Here is an 18,514-nt window from a genome sequence, read left to right as displayed (position 1 = left end):
CCAGTGAAGGGGTTAATTAGGTAGCTTGTGGGGTAATTTTAGCTTTAGTGTAGAGATCAGCCTCCCACCTGGCATATCACACCCCCTGATCCCTCCTTGACCCCATTAAACAGCTCTCTTCTCTCCCCCACCTCACAATTGTCACTGCCATCTTAAGTACTAGTAGAAAGTCTGCCACTACAAAAATAAAAGGCTTTTATATATATATATATATATATATATATATATACACACATTTTTTTTTATTATTCTGCAGTGTTGGATCCCCCTTAGCCCCCAACCTCCCTGATCCCCCCCAAACAGCTCTCTAACCCTCCCCCCCTCTACCTATTTGCCACCATCTTGGGTACTGGCAGCTGTATGCCAGTACCCAGTTTGCTAAAAAAAAAAAGTGTTTTTTATTTTTTTTTGGCAAAAAAGACAATTTTCTGTAGTGTAGCTGCCCCCCCCCCCCTTAATAGCCTTCCCCCTCCCAGATCCCTTTTTTAACATTTATTCACCCCCCTTTCCCTCTCCCTCCATCACATACTGTTCAATATATGTAATGTTAATGTACTAACGCGCGCACACCCCCGCTATCCAGCCCGGCCCCGCGGGCTCCCAACCACTCGCGCACACTGGATAAAGAGAATTCGGAAGTGATTCAGCGATGGGCTGCCCACCCGCCTCCCTGCTATGGCTCCCACCAACGATCGGCACCATCACTGGCCGATACAGAGAGGGCCACAGAGTGGCTCTCTCTGCATCGGTGGCTTAAAAAAGGGTACTGCAGTGATGCCTCAATATCGAGGCACAAAGTATATCACATGAAAGTCACAGCATTTCACAGATATTTCTCCTGTGTTCTGTGTGTCTATCACTATCCTGTATTTCAACTAATAAGACACAATTAAAGTGATGATAAACTTTCCATTTTATATAAACAGATCAGGAATGTTAACAATATTTTAAGTGGAGTTTAATTCATCAGTTGTAATGAAGATGCACTTTAACTTTCTTTTTTGATTTAGCACTGAAATTCAAATACCCCGTGCTCTGCCGACCACTTCAAAACAATTTTTTTTTTTTGTGAGCTAAGGGTTGTTCTCTGATTGGCACTCTAACCATAAGACACTCACACTATTTTTTTGTAGTTCGAGCGCCGATTGAAGGAGAGTAAAATCCTTTATCTAAAAAAAAAAATACTTTTGAAGTGGGCAACCAGAGCACAAGGTATTTGAATTTCAGCGCTTCATTAAAGTAAGTTATAGTGGATCTTCATTACAACTGATGAATTAAATTCCATCTAAAATATTGCTAACATTCCGGATCTGTTTATAGAAAGGGGAACGTTTCCCACCACTTTAAGGCTATTCGATAGGCTTTATATAGGCTACATTTTGATGACATTTCTCTTTCTCATTGTCTGTTTCTTTGTGCTTTCTTACTGATTTAGAAATGACAGCAAACAACTGTTGCATGTACATATTTGTCTTTTTAATATGGATTTTAATAATGGGAATAAAAAAAGTTGGAAAATTGGATTTTAAATCCTAGTTACAAAATGACTGCAAATGATTACAAATGTAAGCTGTAACTAACACTTAAAAACATGGGCAGTTGTGAAAAGCTTCCGGTAATTGGTAAAGTCATTTTACACATCTGCTTGGAAAATAATTTCTCATTGGGGAGTAAAGGATAAGTGTAGGCATCACATATAGCAATTTAGTTTGTTGAAATCATTATATTTAGTACTTTAATTAGAGCTTTTGCTTTTTCTGTGTTGAGAAAGGCAAACATTTGGTCTCAATTATAAAACACTAGAGGACTCTGTGGGTTTTTTTTACTATAAAATGCATGTGGCCTCCCCACATTGAAAGAACCTCAGTGATTAGGTGGGATTTTAAATTGCCAGGCAGTGTTTCTGTTTAAGCATATCATGTTTTTTTTAGATTAAAACTCAAACAGCAGCCAAGAGTTAGCTGCTTATGACAAAGGGATCATTAAATGTAGATAGGACATACACACATATTTTCAACGGAAGTACGCTTAAAGAACATGTTTGTTTCCAAAAATTCCAAACAACAATGTAATAAAGGTTACCTTAATTGGCACGTTCCACTGTCTGTACTGAAAAGAACTGTACAATTTTGGCACAGTCCTCTATAAACTTCCAAAAATAAAATCTTACAGGATGTCCTAAATATGGTTCAGAAACTATAAAAGACTTGAGTATTTTGATAAACGGTTTCACTCTTAGCAAACTGAACTCCAGCAACTAAAAAAAAAAAATGAAGATAAGAGTTGGCTTTTAACAAAAATAACTTTTATTATGATTTATTAACTGCTCAGGACTTTGTTTGAAAGTTAGTTCAGAGCCTAAAGAGAGGAATTCCTGATAGAAATAGTTAGACCAACTTTTCAGCAACATGTGGATAATATGAGCATCGGGCAGAGCAATATGTCATGACATTGGTTCTTAAACTTACTCTGCAAACAACAGAAGCTGTCTAACAACCAGTAATCATATCTCTTGGCAAGTTCCAGCCGGTGAGCTGAGTTTTTTGTTTCCCACTAGAGAACTGGGAAAAAAAAATATTGTTTTTAATTGTGTCTGATTCTCCCCCCACCCCTTTAGGAAGGAGGAGATAGGGAAAGAGTCTGATGACAGAAATTGTATTGATGTGTACTGTATAAGCAAGATTTACAAAGGAGAGCTCATGTGGGACATGGATATGTGAATGAATACTGTGTGAGAAATAAACCAGTAGGATATTCAATTATATTTGGGTATTTCTCTTCTATCACCATTATGGAGTCAGATGGAATGGGAAATACAAAGTCAGGCACTCAGAGATCTGCAAGCAAAGCAACTAAAATAGCCCTTGCTGTGTTTATTGTCACTACAGGATTACTTGCACTTTTGCTTTTACTAGGTAAGTTGCAGTTATTTATTTATTTATTAATCCTCATGTATCTATGTATGTTGTTGGCTTAATTCCTTCATTTATTTAGCTCCCTTCATTAGAAAGTAATTAGTTCACATGAGAACTTCCAGAGTAAAGGATGATAAAGTAAATACTCACCAAGCATCTAATGTCCCTTTGGGGTAGAATTCCCAATTCCTTTAGAATCAGTATGTTAACTTATGTTTGGTTTTTCATACAGCATTTATTTCTGTATTGTACATGCAAAATATTGTAATGCTTTTTACAATTATTGTAATTGTTTTTATTTTTAATCATAATAATAAATAGAAAACCATCATCTGTGGCTACTAACTTTGTGTTGCTCAGCAGCTGTGGTTTGATGCAGAGCTAGTAAGTATCTACTTGATGCATAAAAGTAGTCTATATTTTCATTTAAAGGGACATGAAACCCAACTTGTTCTTTCATGATTCAGATAGAGAATATACAACATTCCAATTTACTTTTATTATTTAATTTGCTTTGTTCTTTAGATATCCTTTGTTAAAGAAATATTAATGCACATGGGTGAGCCAATCACACGAGGCATCTATGTGCAACCACCCATCAACAGCTACTAATTAGATATGCTTTTCAACAAAGGATATGAAGAGTATGAAGCAAATGAGATAATAGAAGTACATTTAAAAGTTGTTTAAAATTGCATGCTCTTTCTAAATGAAAGAAAAAATTGAGTTTTGTTGTCACTAAAAGAAATAACATTAAAAGTTAAAATTTGATGTACTGAATTCATATTTAGGTAGTTTAATGTTTTGGCTGTTAGACATAATGTTATTTAGTATGATCATTTTCTTTACAATTTTATACGTTTCTGAATATCACTAGTGAGCTCCTTTTAAAAATACTTAATTATATAATCAAATGAACAAACACAGCTCAGTCTAAATACATGCCTTTAATGTTCTGTACTTCCTTCATTACTGTAACATGCTTTGATTTGGTGACGTATTTGACACTAATTATATTTGCATGCTAAAAATGTGTGCTTTGTCATCAGAGAAGAGGTTATTGTTTTAATGTGTTGCACCCCTGACTAATGTCTCATAGGCACATGACACCCAACTTTCCATGAATGTAATCAGCTGACAAAAAACAGGAGTTCATTGTTAGAACTCTTGAGAAAGGATATAACTTTGGAAAAAATATATTTTTAGAAAGTTTATGTGAATCAACAAGGCTTTTATGCTATGCTTAAATTACTACACAGTCACCTAGATTACGAGTTTTGCATTGCGGCTTTTAATGCTAAAAAAATGGCAATTTCAGCGTAAAAGTAGGAACGCACTATTGGGAGTCGTGTCGGTATAGCTATACCTCAAGCATTTTTGCCTGTAACGCAACGTCAATCCTGCACTCAAAAAAATGATGTTTTTTGTGTCGGATTTTCATGCAGTGAGGCTAAAATGCTTGCGTTACAGCCTATACTGACACAATCCATACCGCCATATGAGAGCAGTAGTTATGGATTTTGTGTAACAAAAAGGTTTCGCAAAACTCATAACTAAAGTGTTACAAAGTACACTGACACCCATAAACTACCTATTAACCCCTAAACCGCCACCCTCCTGCATCGCAAACACTAAATTAAACTTATTAACCCCTAATCTGCTGCCCACCCACATTGCGACTATTAAATACAGTTATTAACCCCTATCTGCCACCCACCCACATTGCCAACACTATTTAAATATATTAACCCCTATTCTGCCACTCCCCGACATCGCCGCCACTAAATAAAGTTATTACCCCCTAAACCTCCAGCCTCCCACATCTCCACCACTAAATAAACCTATTAACCCCTAAACCACTGCCCCCACATCGCAAAACACAAAGTTAAACTATTTACCCCTAAACCTAACACCCCCCTAACTTTAAATTAAAATTACAATATAACTCTATTTAAATAAATAAAAACTTACCTGTGAAATAAATATAAACCTAACATTAAACAATAAATTAACCTAACCTAACTATTCTTTTATGCTATGCTTAAATTACTACACAGTCACCTAGATTACGAGTTTTGCGTTGCGGCTTTTAATGCTAAAAAATGGCAATTTCAGCGTAAAAGTAGGAACGCACTATTGGGAGTCGTGTCGGTATAGCTATACCTCAAGCATTTTTGCCTGTAACGCAACGTCAATCCTGCACTCAAAAAAATGAAGTTTTTTGTGTCGGATTTTCATGCAGTGAGGCTAAAATGCTTGCGTTACAGCCTATACTGACACAATCCATACCGCCATATGAGAGCAGTAGTTATGGATTTTGTGTAACAAAAAGGTTTCACAAAACTCATAACTAAAGTGTTACAAAGTACACTGACACCCATAAACTACCTATTAACCCCTAAACCGCCACCCTCCTGCATCACAAACACTAAATTAAACTTATTAACCCCTAATCTGCTGCCCACCCACATTGCGACTATTAAATACAGTTATTAACCCCTATCTGCCACCCACCCACATTGCCAACACTATTTAAATATATTAACCCCTATTCTGCCACTCCCCGACATCGCCGCCACTAAATAAAGTTATTACCCCCTAAACCTCCAGCCTCCCACATTACAAATTTAAAAAAACCTAACACTAAGGAAAAAAATTAAAAACTAAATTACAAAAAAAAAAACAAGTCCTACAAAAAAATTTAAATAATCTAAGTTTACCAAAAATAATTAACACTAAAATCACGAACAGTAAAACAACACTAAGATTACAAAAAAATAAACAAAATGATTAAAAATAAACACAATTACACCTAATCTAATACCCCTATTAAAATTAAAAAGCCCCCAAAATAAAATACCCCCTACCCTACAATAAACTACCAATAGCCCTTAAAGGGACTTTTGTAGGGCATTGCCCTAAAGAAATCAGCTCTTTTACCTGTAAAAAAATACAAAGTCCCCAACAGTAAAACCCACCACCCAAACAACCCCCCAAAATAAAAGCCTAACTCTAAAAAAATTCTAAGTTACCCATTGCCCCCTAAGGGGGAATTTATATGGGCATTGCCCTTAAAAGGGCATTCAGCTCTTTTTCAAAGCCCAAACCCTAATCTTAAAAAAAAACACCCAAAAAATAAACCTAACACTAACCCCAGAAGATCTACTCATGGTTTCTGAAGTCTGGACATCCATCTCCATCCAGGCAGCGAGGTCTTCATCCAGGTGGCGAGGTCTTCATCCATCCCAGAGGCATCTTCTATCTTCATCCTGGCACAGAGATATCCTGGAAGCCGATGCCATCCTGCGCAGAGCGTCCTCTTCATATGATAGCCATCGTACACTAAAGTTGAATGCAAGTTAGCCGTTTCAAAATGGCGTACCTTGCATTCCTATTGGCTGATTTGATTCTTCAAATTCAAATCAGCCAATAGGATGAGAGCTTCTGAAATCCTATTGGCTGATTTGAACAACCAATAGGATTTCAGTAGCTCTCATCCTATTGACTGTTTTGAGCTGATTTGTTTAGGGAAATGCCCTACAAAAGGCCCTTTTATGCGCTATTGGTAGTTTATTGTAGGCTAGGATGTGTTTTTATTTTGGGAGGGCTTTTTTATTTTTATAGGGCTATTAGATTAGGTGTAATTGTTTTTATTTTTGATAATTTCGTTTATTTTTGTAATCTTAGTGTTTTTTTATTCTTTGGAATTTTAGTGTTAATTATTTTTGGTAAACTTAAATTATTTAAATTTTTCATAGGATTTGTTTTTTTTAGTTGTAATTTAGATTTTTTATTTTTTTGTAGGATTTTTTTTTTAATTTGTAATTTAGATATTTTAATTGGTAGTTTTTTTTATTTTATTAGTATAGTAAGGTTAGGTTAATTTATAGTTGAATGTTAGGTTTATTTTTATTTCACAGGTAAGTTTTTATTTATTTAAATAGAGTTATATTGTAATTTTTAAAGTTAGGGGGGTGTTAGGTTTAGGGGTTAATAGTTTAATTTAGTGTCGGAGATGTGGGCGGCCGGAGATTTAGGGGTTAATACTTTATTTAGTGGTGGCGATGTCGGGGAGCGGCAGATTAGGGGTTAATAACTTTATTATAATGGCAGCGATGTTGGGGGCAGCAGATTAGGGGTGTTTAGACTTGGGGTTTATGCTAGGGTGTTTTAATGTAATGTAATGTAATTTAAATGTAACTTTTTTTCCCATAGACATCAATGGGGTTGCTTTAAGGCGATCGCCATTCCGCACTTCAGGTGTTAGTTTTTCTTTTTCTAACACTCTCTCTTCATTGATGTCTATGGGGAAAAGTGTGCACGAGCGCATCAAAGCAGCCCTTGGCTTTTGTGTGGTATGGAGCTTAACGCAACCATATCGCACGCACAAGGAGGCTTTTCAGAAATTCGAAATGGCAGCGCTATGGAGGGTGAAAACGCAACTTTTTGTTGCATTCGTTTTGCACCCTGTTTAGCGCAAACGCGTAATCTAGGTGACTGTTTGGTGTATGCAGGGGCCATTAAAAAAAATAAAAAAAGAGCAACAAAAAAACTGTCCGTCAAAAATTATCAGCATTCTCCGCAATCACTCAAAACTTAAAGGGACATGATACTAAAATAATGTTGAATCACTTGAAAGTGATGCAGCATATCTGTAAAAAAAAAACATGACAAGAAAATAACAGCTAAACACATCTCTGTAAAATAAGGAAGATCTCAAAATTTCCTCTCCCCATTGTAAAGGGGCTTTAAAGGGACAGTCTACACCAGAATTGTTATTGTTTAAAAAGAAAGATAATCCCTTTTTTTACCCATTCCCCAGTTTTGCATAACCAACACAGTTATATTTATATATTTTTTACCTCTGTGATTATCCTGTATCTAAGCCTCTGTAAACTGCCCCTTTATTTCAGTTCTTTTGACAGACTTGCAGTTTAGCCAATCAGTGATGGCAGCCAGGTAACTTCACGTGCATGAACACAGTGTTATCTATATGAAAAACTTGAACTAACACCCTCTGGTGGTGAAAAACCTGTTAAAATGCATTCTTAAGAGGCGGCCTTCAAGGTCTAAGAAATTAGCATATGAACCTCCTAGGTTAAGCTTTCAACTAAGAATACCAAGAGAACAAAGAAAAATTGGTGATAAAAGTTAATTGGAAAATTGTTTAAAATTACATGCCCTATCTGAATCATGACATTTTTTTTTGGACTAGACTGTCCCTTTAAGCATAAATTCAGGATGCTTGTTCCTGGACTTGCAAGGGAGCGTGCATCTGGCACAGTCACTTTATTTACCTCATCAGTTTAAGGAAATCTACTATAAAATCTCACAAGATTTCTGTGAAACCGCAAAGAGATCACAGTGAAGCAAAGTATGAATTCAGAACTTTTTAAGCTGAGAGGCTGTTTTTCTCATCATGCAGATGACAGTAAAAAGAGTAGCACTTACTCTTGTAAGCTGAAGAAATTTTGAGGTAAAATATCACCTTTTATACCTAGAGGTGTTCAGGTGATATTTTCTAGTAAGCTTTTTACAGTTATCCAGCTATGCTTTCTAGTGAATTAGCCATAAGGGCTTTATGTCCCTGTACGATATCTAATTTATTAGTATTAACTTTGTGTGACCTATTCAGCTGTTATATACTGTTGTTAATCACTACCCCAAAACTATTAAAGGATGGATCACTGGTTTTAAAGGGACAGCCATGTTCCTTTAAACATTTTCATGGAATGGATTACTGTTTTAATGGGACATGCAAGTAATGTATATAATAAACTGCATCATCTCCAATCATTTGTTCTAAGCAATTTGCAAAATGTGAAAAAAGCAAATAATCATTTTTTTAATTATGATATTATCTGCTATATTTTCAGCCCCCAGCTCCATAGCACTGCTATGCACATAGCCCAGGACAACATTATTGCACACGCACAGCTAAACTCTTGTGGAGTACTTTTTGACAAACCACTTTTGAGCATACCTAACATTTCATGTCTAATATCTTCAGTGATCAAGTGCTGGAGTCACGGCAGCCATATGTCAGGGGTAGACTATCCTTCAAAATGTGGTATGGTTGGGAGGTCATGCTTTTGTGTGGATGCACTGCCCTGTGTTCTATGTGCATATGCATGAGTCATCCCCTAATTAGCAAGCAATAGTAAAATCCTAAGGAGCACACTCCCAAAGATTACAACTTGGATGACCCAACTTATTATTGGCTCTTATTTCACAAGCCTACAAGAAAACAAACAATAATACACATAGCTGGTTGCCAGATTTGGTACCGTAATCCTATTAAGTTTTCTATAAAATTATTCAGAATAACACATAATAGCATCATGCAATTTCCCCATAACAAACAACTGATCACGCTGTGTTAAAATGAATAGGCCATGTCCATTTTCATACAAAGCTTGTTTACTTCAGTGAACATTACAAACTACATCTGCATTGTATTTTCAAAATACTGCAAATAAAACTGGAGAAAACACCCAAATTAATTTCATTGTCATTAAAAAAAAAGAAATAAAAATAAAAACAACGTAATGTGAGTAACTAAAAAATATTTAACCCCATTCTCTCTGATATGCCCCAATGTGTGAAATTATTAAACTATAATCAGTCATATGCATTTACACCACATCTTGCATTTACACCACATCTTGCATGTCTCTGGATTTTCATTCTTACCGCTCCTCCCACAACATGTCCCAGTTTCTATGAAGAAAATAGGGACTGCCCAAAACTATCCCAGGTATACTCAGAGCCATCCACAAGTTCAAAGCTGTGGCTACTGTCTTCAACTTGATATTAATATCCCATACACAAAATCTTCCTTAAAAGGAAAAGAACACAACAAATGTTAAAAACACATTTAAAAAAACCAAACTTACATAAAATACAAAATATACTATTTTACAGTATAATACATGCAAATAACACACTGCATACAAATGTGCATTATACTCACAACCCCCAACTCATATAGGTTATTTTTTTGTGTTCTTTATTAACAATGGTTATAGCATTCATAGTGAACATATAGGCGTTCCATGGGAGTTTCATGGGCGTTCCATGGAACTACCCTGTAATATAATGGGGAAACAATGTTCTAAACAATATCTGCCAATTTAGGTAAACATTTTCACACATACCTGTCTGAGATCAGCAATTGTAAGAAATCTACTGAATGTTCTTCAGTGAAACTTTTACTACAATGAACCCATTTTTACATTTTGTGAATACACAGTATATGTTGTGTGGACGGATTGATGAACAGGCAGCAACCCCTATACTTTCCTATGGAAGGCAAATCATCACAGTATGGACAGCAAGGGTCAGTCCACTTTTTTTAAAAATAAAATTTGCCCATCAGACAGATCCTCCTCAAGCTGGGACTTTTCAGCACCTGTGTGTGCTCAACTACTGTACATGTAAGTGTGTTACTGTTTTACTCATTATGCATGTACAGACTGTACTTGGCCATGTGACGCCCCTGTCGTTTTATTTTTTTAGTGTGGAATTTTAGAAGAGGAGCCACCTCTTATCACAGGGAGCAGCGTGGGTGAATTATAATTAGAACACCTAGATCACTCCATTTTTCCTATTTGAATGAATGTGGACACATGCTTGTGAACTCTGGATGAGAATTGTGGACTTTTATGTTATTTTTTATTTATTGATCAATTGATGGAGCAGGGCGCCCTCTTTCACAAGTTTGTAGATATGAAGATTCTATAATCATCGGCCATAGCAGACTTAACCTACATTTCTGTATGCAAAGGAAGCTCTTAAAAATAGACTGTAAAAATGTTAGTCAAAGGTTGCATTAAAAATCAAAACTTTAAATTCATATTAGAATATGTATGAAATGCAAATTTAAATTTTGTTGTAAAAATTGTGCACACTTAAAATTGTATTTATTGTATAATGTAGTTTCAAAATACAAAATTAAAAAATTTAGCCAGAAGTACTAAATAATTTGAGCTTCACAGCCTGGATGAGAGGGATGAGAGGGCTGAAGAGGGGCTTTCGTTGTGCCTGTCTGAATTTATCTCACAGGTCTCATTGTATTCTGTTAGCATGCTACTACTGACGATCTTGCTGTTTTTTTTCTACCCAAAAGTAACCTAACAAGTTTTTTTTTTTAAAAAAAAAGCTATGTGTTATTTATACAGATAAAATGAACGCAAGGTAAAATACACAGAAAACAGCATCATTTGATTTATAGGTGCTTTAAAAAAAATGTTATTAGTTCTAGGTGCTCTGTGTCACATTCACACTCCCCTACAAGAATATGCATTCCAAAGAGCATCTTTCTCATTTCACCACGTGTTGGGAATTCCAGATTTTGCCCCCTTTTTTAGAAAATTGAGTGAGCTCTGCCCATGAAAGGGTCAGTGGATGTTTAACTTCATGCCTGTGAATTTGATATAATTGGGCCTTAAATGAGGTTTAATATTAATTTAACTCCTGCCACAGTTTATTGAGTCCGGCAGTTTATTGTTTTAGCTGAATTAACAACAGTTTATAAAAGAAAAATATATGTAAAATGTTGTAATATACCAGGTTATACAATTATTATTTATTTATTTATTATTATCTTTAAAATAACCTCCCATTAGCATGTATATACGAAACAATTGAAATTAATATTTATTCCTAAATTCTTAGATAAGTTAGCTTTTTGTTTACACATTGAATTATATTTATGTAGAAACTAGATTATGAATCAAATATGCACGCTTATTCCATTACAATATTCTTTACAAAGCAAACCAAAATATATCTCTAAAATGAACCTTATTTACAATAAAGACCTCACATGAGAATCCCAGTACAGTCTATAATTACCCAATTAATCTGATCTGAAATAACCTCTTATTTAGCCACCATAAAACAAGTTTTAAAATATATCACAATAGCTACAAATAACTTAACACACCAGAGGAATTTAACTACAATAACCAATTTATCTGAAATTTCACAATAGTAAAACTGATTTATAAATATAAAGTACAAATTCTTTTCTAGCAAATAAAATTACTTAGCGTTAATGTGACTAGATCTAAATTACACAGGACGATGAAGATAAACTTAAAATACCAGATATGCTCTTTAAATTAGCAGCTTCAATTAAACTATAACAACAATGAATGTATTTGCTTTAGAATTTAGAGAATAAAAGGTTTGGACTCAATGTTGCTTTCTGTAAACCAAGGCAGCAAGATAAGTCACAGAGTTAAAACTCAGCAGCATGATCCCTTTTTTTCCTCTGTGCAAGAGAATATATCACATGATAGATCCCACATTTTTTTATTCTAATCATTGGTGAATCTTTTGGATACACACAAATGGATGCTTGTCTGTGATAGGCTCTTAACAGAGCTTGTCCATGATTGGCCCTCGGATCTGAACAACTCATAGGCTTTTTGGGAAATACCTCCCTGAGCAGTCAAATACCTTTGGTTGCAATACCATTTTTGAACTACTGGTGGCAGCAGACAACCAGAAGTGTAGTCTCACCATCAATACTGCTAACAGTAAATACAGATTCTTATATATATATTTATCAAATGCCTATTTGTTTACACTTTTAATCTACTAGTTTTAATAACTATATGTTCCATACATGGTTAATATCATTTAGTCTGGGTATTTCCATACTAAACATGAGTATATCTCTAGTACCACATTTCGAAGTAATTCCTATGCATTTAAATATATGGGTATTTAAAAGGATTTTAATATTTTTAACATTGATCTAATTAATATCTCAGTTATCATCTTAATATCACATACATACCTTGAGATTAGAAATCAGATGTAATTTCATATAGTTATATTTATATTGGATTTTTCCCATATTAATATAAATATTGCATATCTGTATATCTCTTGCTGAGCGTAAATGTTATCCATTTTGAAACAAGTTGATTAAACATTTTACATTGACTATATAGCTACTCATTAATGTTATCAAATACTTATCTAATATGTTACTGTTAGGCACTTCTTCTCAGATCCACAACTATACATTTATACAATTTATTTGGACAGTCTGAGGCACCTATTAAAGATTTGAAAATATTTGTCTAAACTTTAACTCTCTAGGACCTTTATGCTTTCAAAGTACACATTTTGCTATTAAGACTTTCTTACTATTTTACGGTGATGTGACATCTGAGGAGATGTGTATGTAGCTCAGCAGGGGATAATTTAACATCTAGATGATGAGTGGTTCCCTTGTCATGAAAAACCTGTTTCTTGTGCATACACTTAGGCTTCAAAGAGTTGAATATTGTAGGCCTGCCTCTCGGCTGCTTATCCACAGGGTTCATTATCTGTTAACTTTTATTACATAGATTTTGATCTGAGCAAATGTAATTTAGCATATTGAGTGGGGAGAAGGTCTGAGCTGAATTTTGATGTGTAATCAGCAAGGCATCTCATGTCTGACCTCAGAATTGCAATACACAGAATGTATCAAGCAATGGTATTAAAGGGACACTGAACCCAAATTTTTTTTCCTGAATCAGATAGAGCATGCAATTTTAAGCAACTTTCTAATTTACTCCTATTATCAATATTTATTTGTTCTCTTGGTATCTTTATTTGAAAAAGAAGGCATCTAAGCCTTTTTTTGGTTCAGTACCCTGAACAGCACTTTTTTATTGGTGGATGATTTTATCCATCAATCAGCAAGAACAACCCAGGTTGTTCACCAAAAATGGGCCGGCATCTAAACTTACATTCTTACATTTCAAATAAAGATACCAAGAGAATGAAGAAAATTTGATAATAGGAGTAAATAAGAAAGTTGCTTAAAATTTCATGCTTAAAATGTTGGGTTCAGTGTCCCTTTAAGCATGCTCAAATAAAATATTTGATAGATTGCATACTTATTTTATCTTATTATATATATATCCAAATGTATCCACAAAGGGGAAGGATTGATTTGCTGGGAGACTACAGGCTGTTTTTAGCTGCCTCTAATATGGTGTGACCCACATATCACTGTTCTAAATTACAAGTACAGACTAATCTGTAATTTGGTTCTATAAATCACTTAAAGGGACAGTCAAGTCCAAAAACAACTTTCATGATTTAAATAGAGAATGTAATTTTAAACAACTTACCAATTTTGCGTTGTTCTCTTGGTATTTTTAGTTAAAAGCTAAAACTAGGAGGTTCATATGCTAATTTCTTAGACCTTGAAGACTGCCTCTAATCTGAATGCATTTTGACTGGATTCTGATTTGCTTATCAGTTTAAGAAGAAGGCAGCTACGTAATAGTGGGGGGAGTTCGGCATCCATATTGACCGGGTATTAGAGTAGTTAGCGCCGCTGATTAGGACAGAAGCAAGGCGGCAAGGGAGGAGGGGTATAGTGTAGGCGGACCTCCGTTTCTTAATTTACAATATTAAAACCTGTTACACTAAGTGTTGAATGTCCCTTTAAGCAAATAAGATATCAAGAGTTTCCCTGGTTTTTGTGTCTGAGTACTAACATGCACTCTGACATTAATGCAAGTTTTCAATTATTTCCTTATTTTCATTAAAAGATATATACAAGATAAAACATACCATTGAGTGAAACATATTGCTACTAACTGCCTTTTCTAAGATTTGACCTTGTGAACCTAAGAACAGCAGTAAAGTTTGCTGACTCATTATATAGTCTGTCGATTTTTAATTATATAATAACACCAGAGATGTTGACTTGGTGATATCTGCCATTAACAGACAAGCTATCTATGCATATAATATGACCTAGAGATGTGTTTATGCTTAAACCATACACAAAAATAAACTCTAATCTTGCATTTGGCTCTCCTAATTCTTAGCACTACACCCCCTATGTTTTTCTAAGCATTAAAAGTCCTACAGGAATTCTATTATAATAAATACATCCCTTTTAAAGAGCCAAAGTATGTCATTTTTTTGTTTGGACTGGTCCCTGAAATAAATATTCTGACTGGATGAGACAAAATCAAATTAGACATGACAAATAGCACAGAGTGCCTTTGAGGTTTAATGACAAAAATGAGTGCCAAATCAGGTGTTCTGGGTATTCAATGGTATGTATGCCATTTTACTGGCAAATGGCATACAACTTTTCCCAATTGGTCTTCTGAAGGAGAGTGTTTAAAACAACCACTGAATCTGTAGGAAAAAGGTGATTGGTTGCTTAAGCAATCTGCTGCAAAGTGAGTCACTGGCCTTTTATAAGGCAAATCCCAAATAAAAAGTAATGTTGATCCAGTATTGAAGATGTCATCTGCTACACTAATGCTAATTTGGTTAATTTTTTTCTGAATATGTTTCTTTAATTAGTTATATTACATATTTGTTGATTCCTTTTTATAATAAATAATTATGTAATCTGTTTACCTTTTAAACATTATTTTTTCACATGTTATGTTAAACTCATAAACATATTGAACCAATTCAGCAAATATTCAGCCAAACTGGTTTATTTATTCAAAACCTATACATATTTTAAAAACTCAACTTCACATAGAACGCTCAAGCAAACTGTTTTGTTTTTTTTGCGCCAAAATCTAAATGGATGGTGTTCAGAAAGAGGCGACTGACATTGTGCAGAGAATGCAATAAATATGTACAAATGAAAGGGAAAAGCCTATGTAGTTGGTATCTAATAGTACAGAAAGTGCATAAAATGCATTTTTGAGAATTTTTTATTAAAGGGACAGTGTAGTCAACATTAAACTTTCATGATTCAGATAGGGCATGTCATTTTAAACAATTTTCCAGTTTACTTTTATCATCAAGTTTGCTTTGTTCTCTTTGTATTCTTAGCTGAAAGCTAAACCTAGGTAGGCTCATATACTAATTTCTAAACCCTTGAAAACCGCCTCTTATCTGAATGCATTTGACAGTTTTTCATAGCTAGAGGCATTAGTTCATGTGTGCCATATAGATAACATTGTGCTCATGCCTGTGGAGTTACTTATGAGAGGTCACTGATTGGCTAAAATGCATGTCTGTCAAAATAACTGAAATAAGGGGGCAGTCTGCAGAGGCTTAGATACAAGGTAATCACAGAGGTAAAAAGCATGTTAATATAACAGTGTTGGTTTGGCAGAACTGGGGAATGGATAATAAAGGGATTATTAATATTTTTAAACAATACAAATTCTGGAGTAGACTGTCCCTATAAGCACTTAAAAAGATCCTCATTGGGGGCTGTGATTTTTGGACTCCTGGTTGAGATAAGATATGCTGATTTGGCTTTTGGGTTGATCAGAGGAAGGCTGAACTTGAACTGATGGATTGTGCTGACAGTTTCCTATAATTTAAAGGGACATGAAACCCAAAAAATGTATTTCATGGTTCAGATAGAGAATACAATTTTAAACAACTTTCTTATTTACTTCTATTATCTAATTTGTTTTATTCTCTTGGTATAATTTGTTAAAGGAGCAGCAATGCACTACTGGTTTCTAAATTAACACATGGGTGAGCCAATCACAATCACTATATTTATGCAGCCACCAATAAACAGCTAGAACCTAGGCTCTCTACTGCTCCTGAACTTGCCTAGATAAACATTTCAGCAAAGGATAGCAAGAGAAGGAAGCAAATTAAATAATATAAGTAAATTGGAAAGTTGTTTGAAATTGTATTCTCTATCTGAACCATGAAAGAAAAAATGTGGGTTTCATGTTCCATTAAGATTAATATATTAATCTTTATTGAGCTCACTTTATTAGCATATACAACTATGAAAATATGGCCCATTATATCAAAGGAGTTAAACAGCACTGATGCGGTAACATTGCATATTTGAACTAGGATATGATGATCACTTGGATGTATTCCTAAAAAATGGGCATAGAAAGCTGTGTTCTTACATTCTCTTTTGATAGATTATATTTACTAAGCAATACCCCATTCTTTTGTGAGAAAATACAACAGCCAAGGGGCTGTATTTTAACTTGGATGGGTTGTTTGCTTTTTAGGCTTTATGCCTCAGATTAGCATATGGTTTATGTATATGTCACTGTTCTTCAGTTTAATGATATGATTTGCATTCAAGCAGATCTTAGCCTGGTGTGGCTGAAGAGCAGTGTTTGCATCTATACATTTCCTGCAGGGTTCTTGGAATTGTTTGGACATTTTCCTATTGAATGTCATATACAATAAATACACCATAAATCCCTCACCCCATCTTCCTCTCCACTATGACACATTCGCCTTTGCACCTCTCTCTCTACTCCAAGTTCCAAGTTTCCTGTTTATGATTTCTGTGGATTTTATAAGGGCAGCAAACACGTAAGGGCACTGATATGTCCCTCCCCACCTGCAACTTTAAGGTCCAATGTTGGGTTTTTCATGGAAATAATAGTGGGCTAGCTATAGAGATATTAAAGGGATAGTAAACCTATATTTTTTATTTCATGATTCGGATAGAACATGCAATTTTAAGCAAATTTCTAATGAACTCCTATTATCAATTTTTCTTCGTTCTGTTGGTATCTTTATTTGAAAAAGTAGGAGCTAAGGAGCCGGAGCTTGTGATTTGTGGCTACATTTAGCTAACCAATAAGCAACTGCAACCCAGGTTCTGAACCAAAAATGGGCCGGCTCTTAAGCTTACATTCAAATAAAGATACAAGGAGAACTAAGAAAAAGTGATAATAGGAGTAAATTAGAAAGTTGGCTTAAAATTGCTGCTGTATCTGAATCATGAAAGAAAAAAAAATTAGGTTTACTATCCCTTTAAAGAAACTCAAGTAAAAATAGCCTTATTTGCATGCAAATTAATTTATTTTGACTTGTCATTTCTAAACAAACAAAGATTGAAGGCCTTTAAGGATTCTTTGTTTAGAAAACTTAGACACAAAAGGCAGACATCCCAACTCTCCCTGAAATTCAGGGAGTCTCCCTGATTGTATTAGAGACTCCCTGATGCCAGCAAATGGAATGCAATATCCCTGAAACTCCAAGTACTATGATCCAATATGGCCCAAATCCGGAAAAGTGTTTCTTTAAGAAATGCCTTTAGTTGCTGGGATGTTATAGAACCCTCAAAGCATGCACCAGTAACCAAAAAGCCCCCACTGATTCTAATAAAATAAAAACACAAATACTACCTTATTTACTGCGTACTATCACTGAAAAATAGGTTTGTTATAGTGGTTGTGCAATAAAGCTACTTTTTTTTTTTAATGTGACTTTAGTAGGAAGCTACTTTAATGATAAGTCTCTTATTTAGGGTTTCAAGGTGTCCAATATATAACTGGGAGGGAGGGGGAGGGGGGGTGGCGCAGTAGCAGACGAAGCCGCCTCCCTCAAATGAGTTTTTGCAGGTTGGGATGTCTGCAAAAGGGGTCTTTGTGTTCATATGACTTTTATGACTTTCTTGTGTTAACAGATGAAACAAGCTAAACAATGTAAAAAAATTTGATGGCACTAGGCTGTGTGAAAAGGACATTGTTTATTAATGCCATACTCTTATTTTATTAGGCATACAATTTAAAGGGGTCTTACAGTATTTCTAATATATGCATAGGAAATAATGCAATTTAAAACATTGTGTTAGCAAATTTTACATTTGAAAACAACATTTA

At 34.7% G+C, this 18,514-nt stretch overlaps 1 protein-coding gene across 3 annotated transcripts in view; it reads left to right on the top strand.

Annotated features, from left to right (window-relative positions):
- Nucleotides 1-2,517: 2,517 nt before the first annotated feature.
- Nucleotides 2,518-18,514, top strand: part of PHEX (phosphate regulating endopeptidase X-linked) — a 564,226-nt gene continuing 548,229 nt past the window's right edge. For 2 of the 3 annotated variants that reach the window (XM_053706372.1, XM_053706371.1), the window contains exon 1: nucleotides 2,518-2,915. In XM_053706372.1, coding sequence (XP_053562347.1) covers nucleotides 2,792-2,915 — 124 coding nt within the window. In that variant the 5' untranslated portion in view covers nucleotides 2,518-2,791. The remainder of the gene's footprint in view (nucleotides 2,916-18,514) is intronic. The other variant, XM_053706373.1, reaches the window with a different exon arrangement.

The sequence above is a fragment of the Bombina bombina genome, chromosome 3, assembly GCF_027579735.1.
Source record: "Bombina bombina isolate aBomBom1 chromosome 3, aBomBom1.pri, whole genome shotgun sequence".
NCBI lineage: Eukaryota > Metazoa > Chordata > Amphibia > Anura > Bombinatoridae > Bombina > Bombina bombina.
The sequence above is the reverse complement of the archived record's forward strand: the minus strand, read 5'-3'. Positions and strand labels throughout refer to the sequence as shown.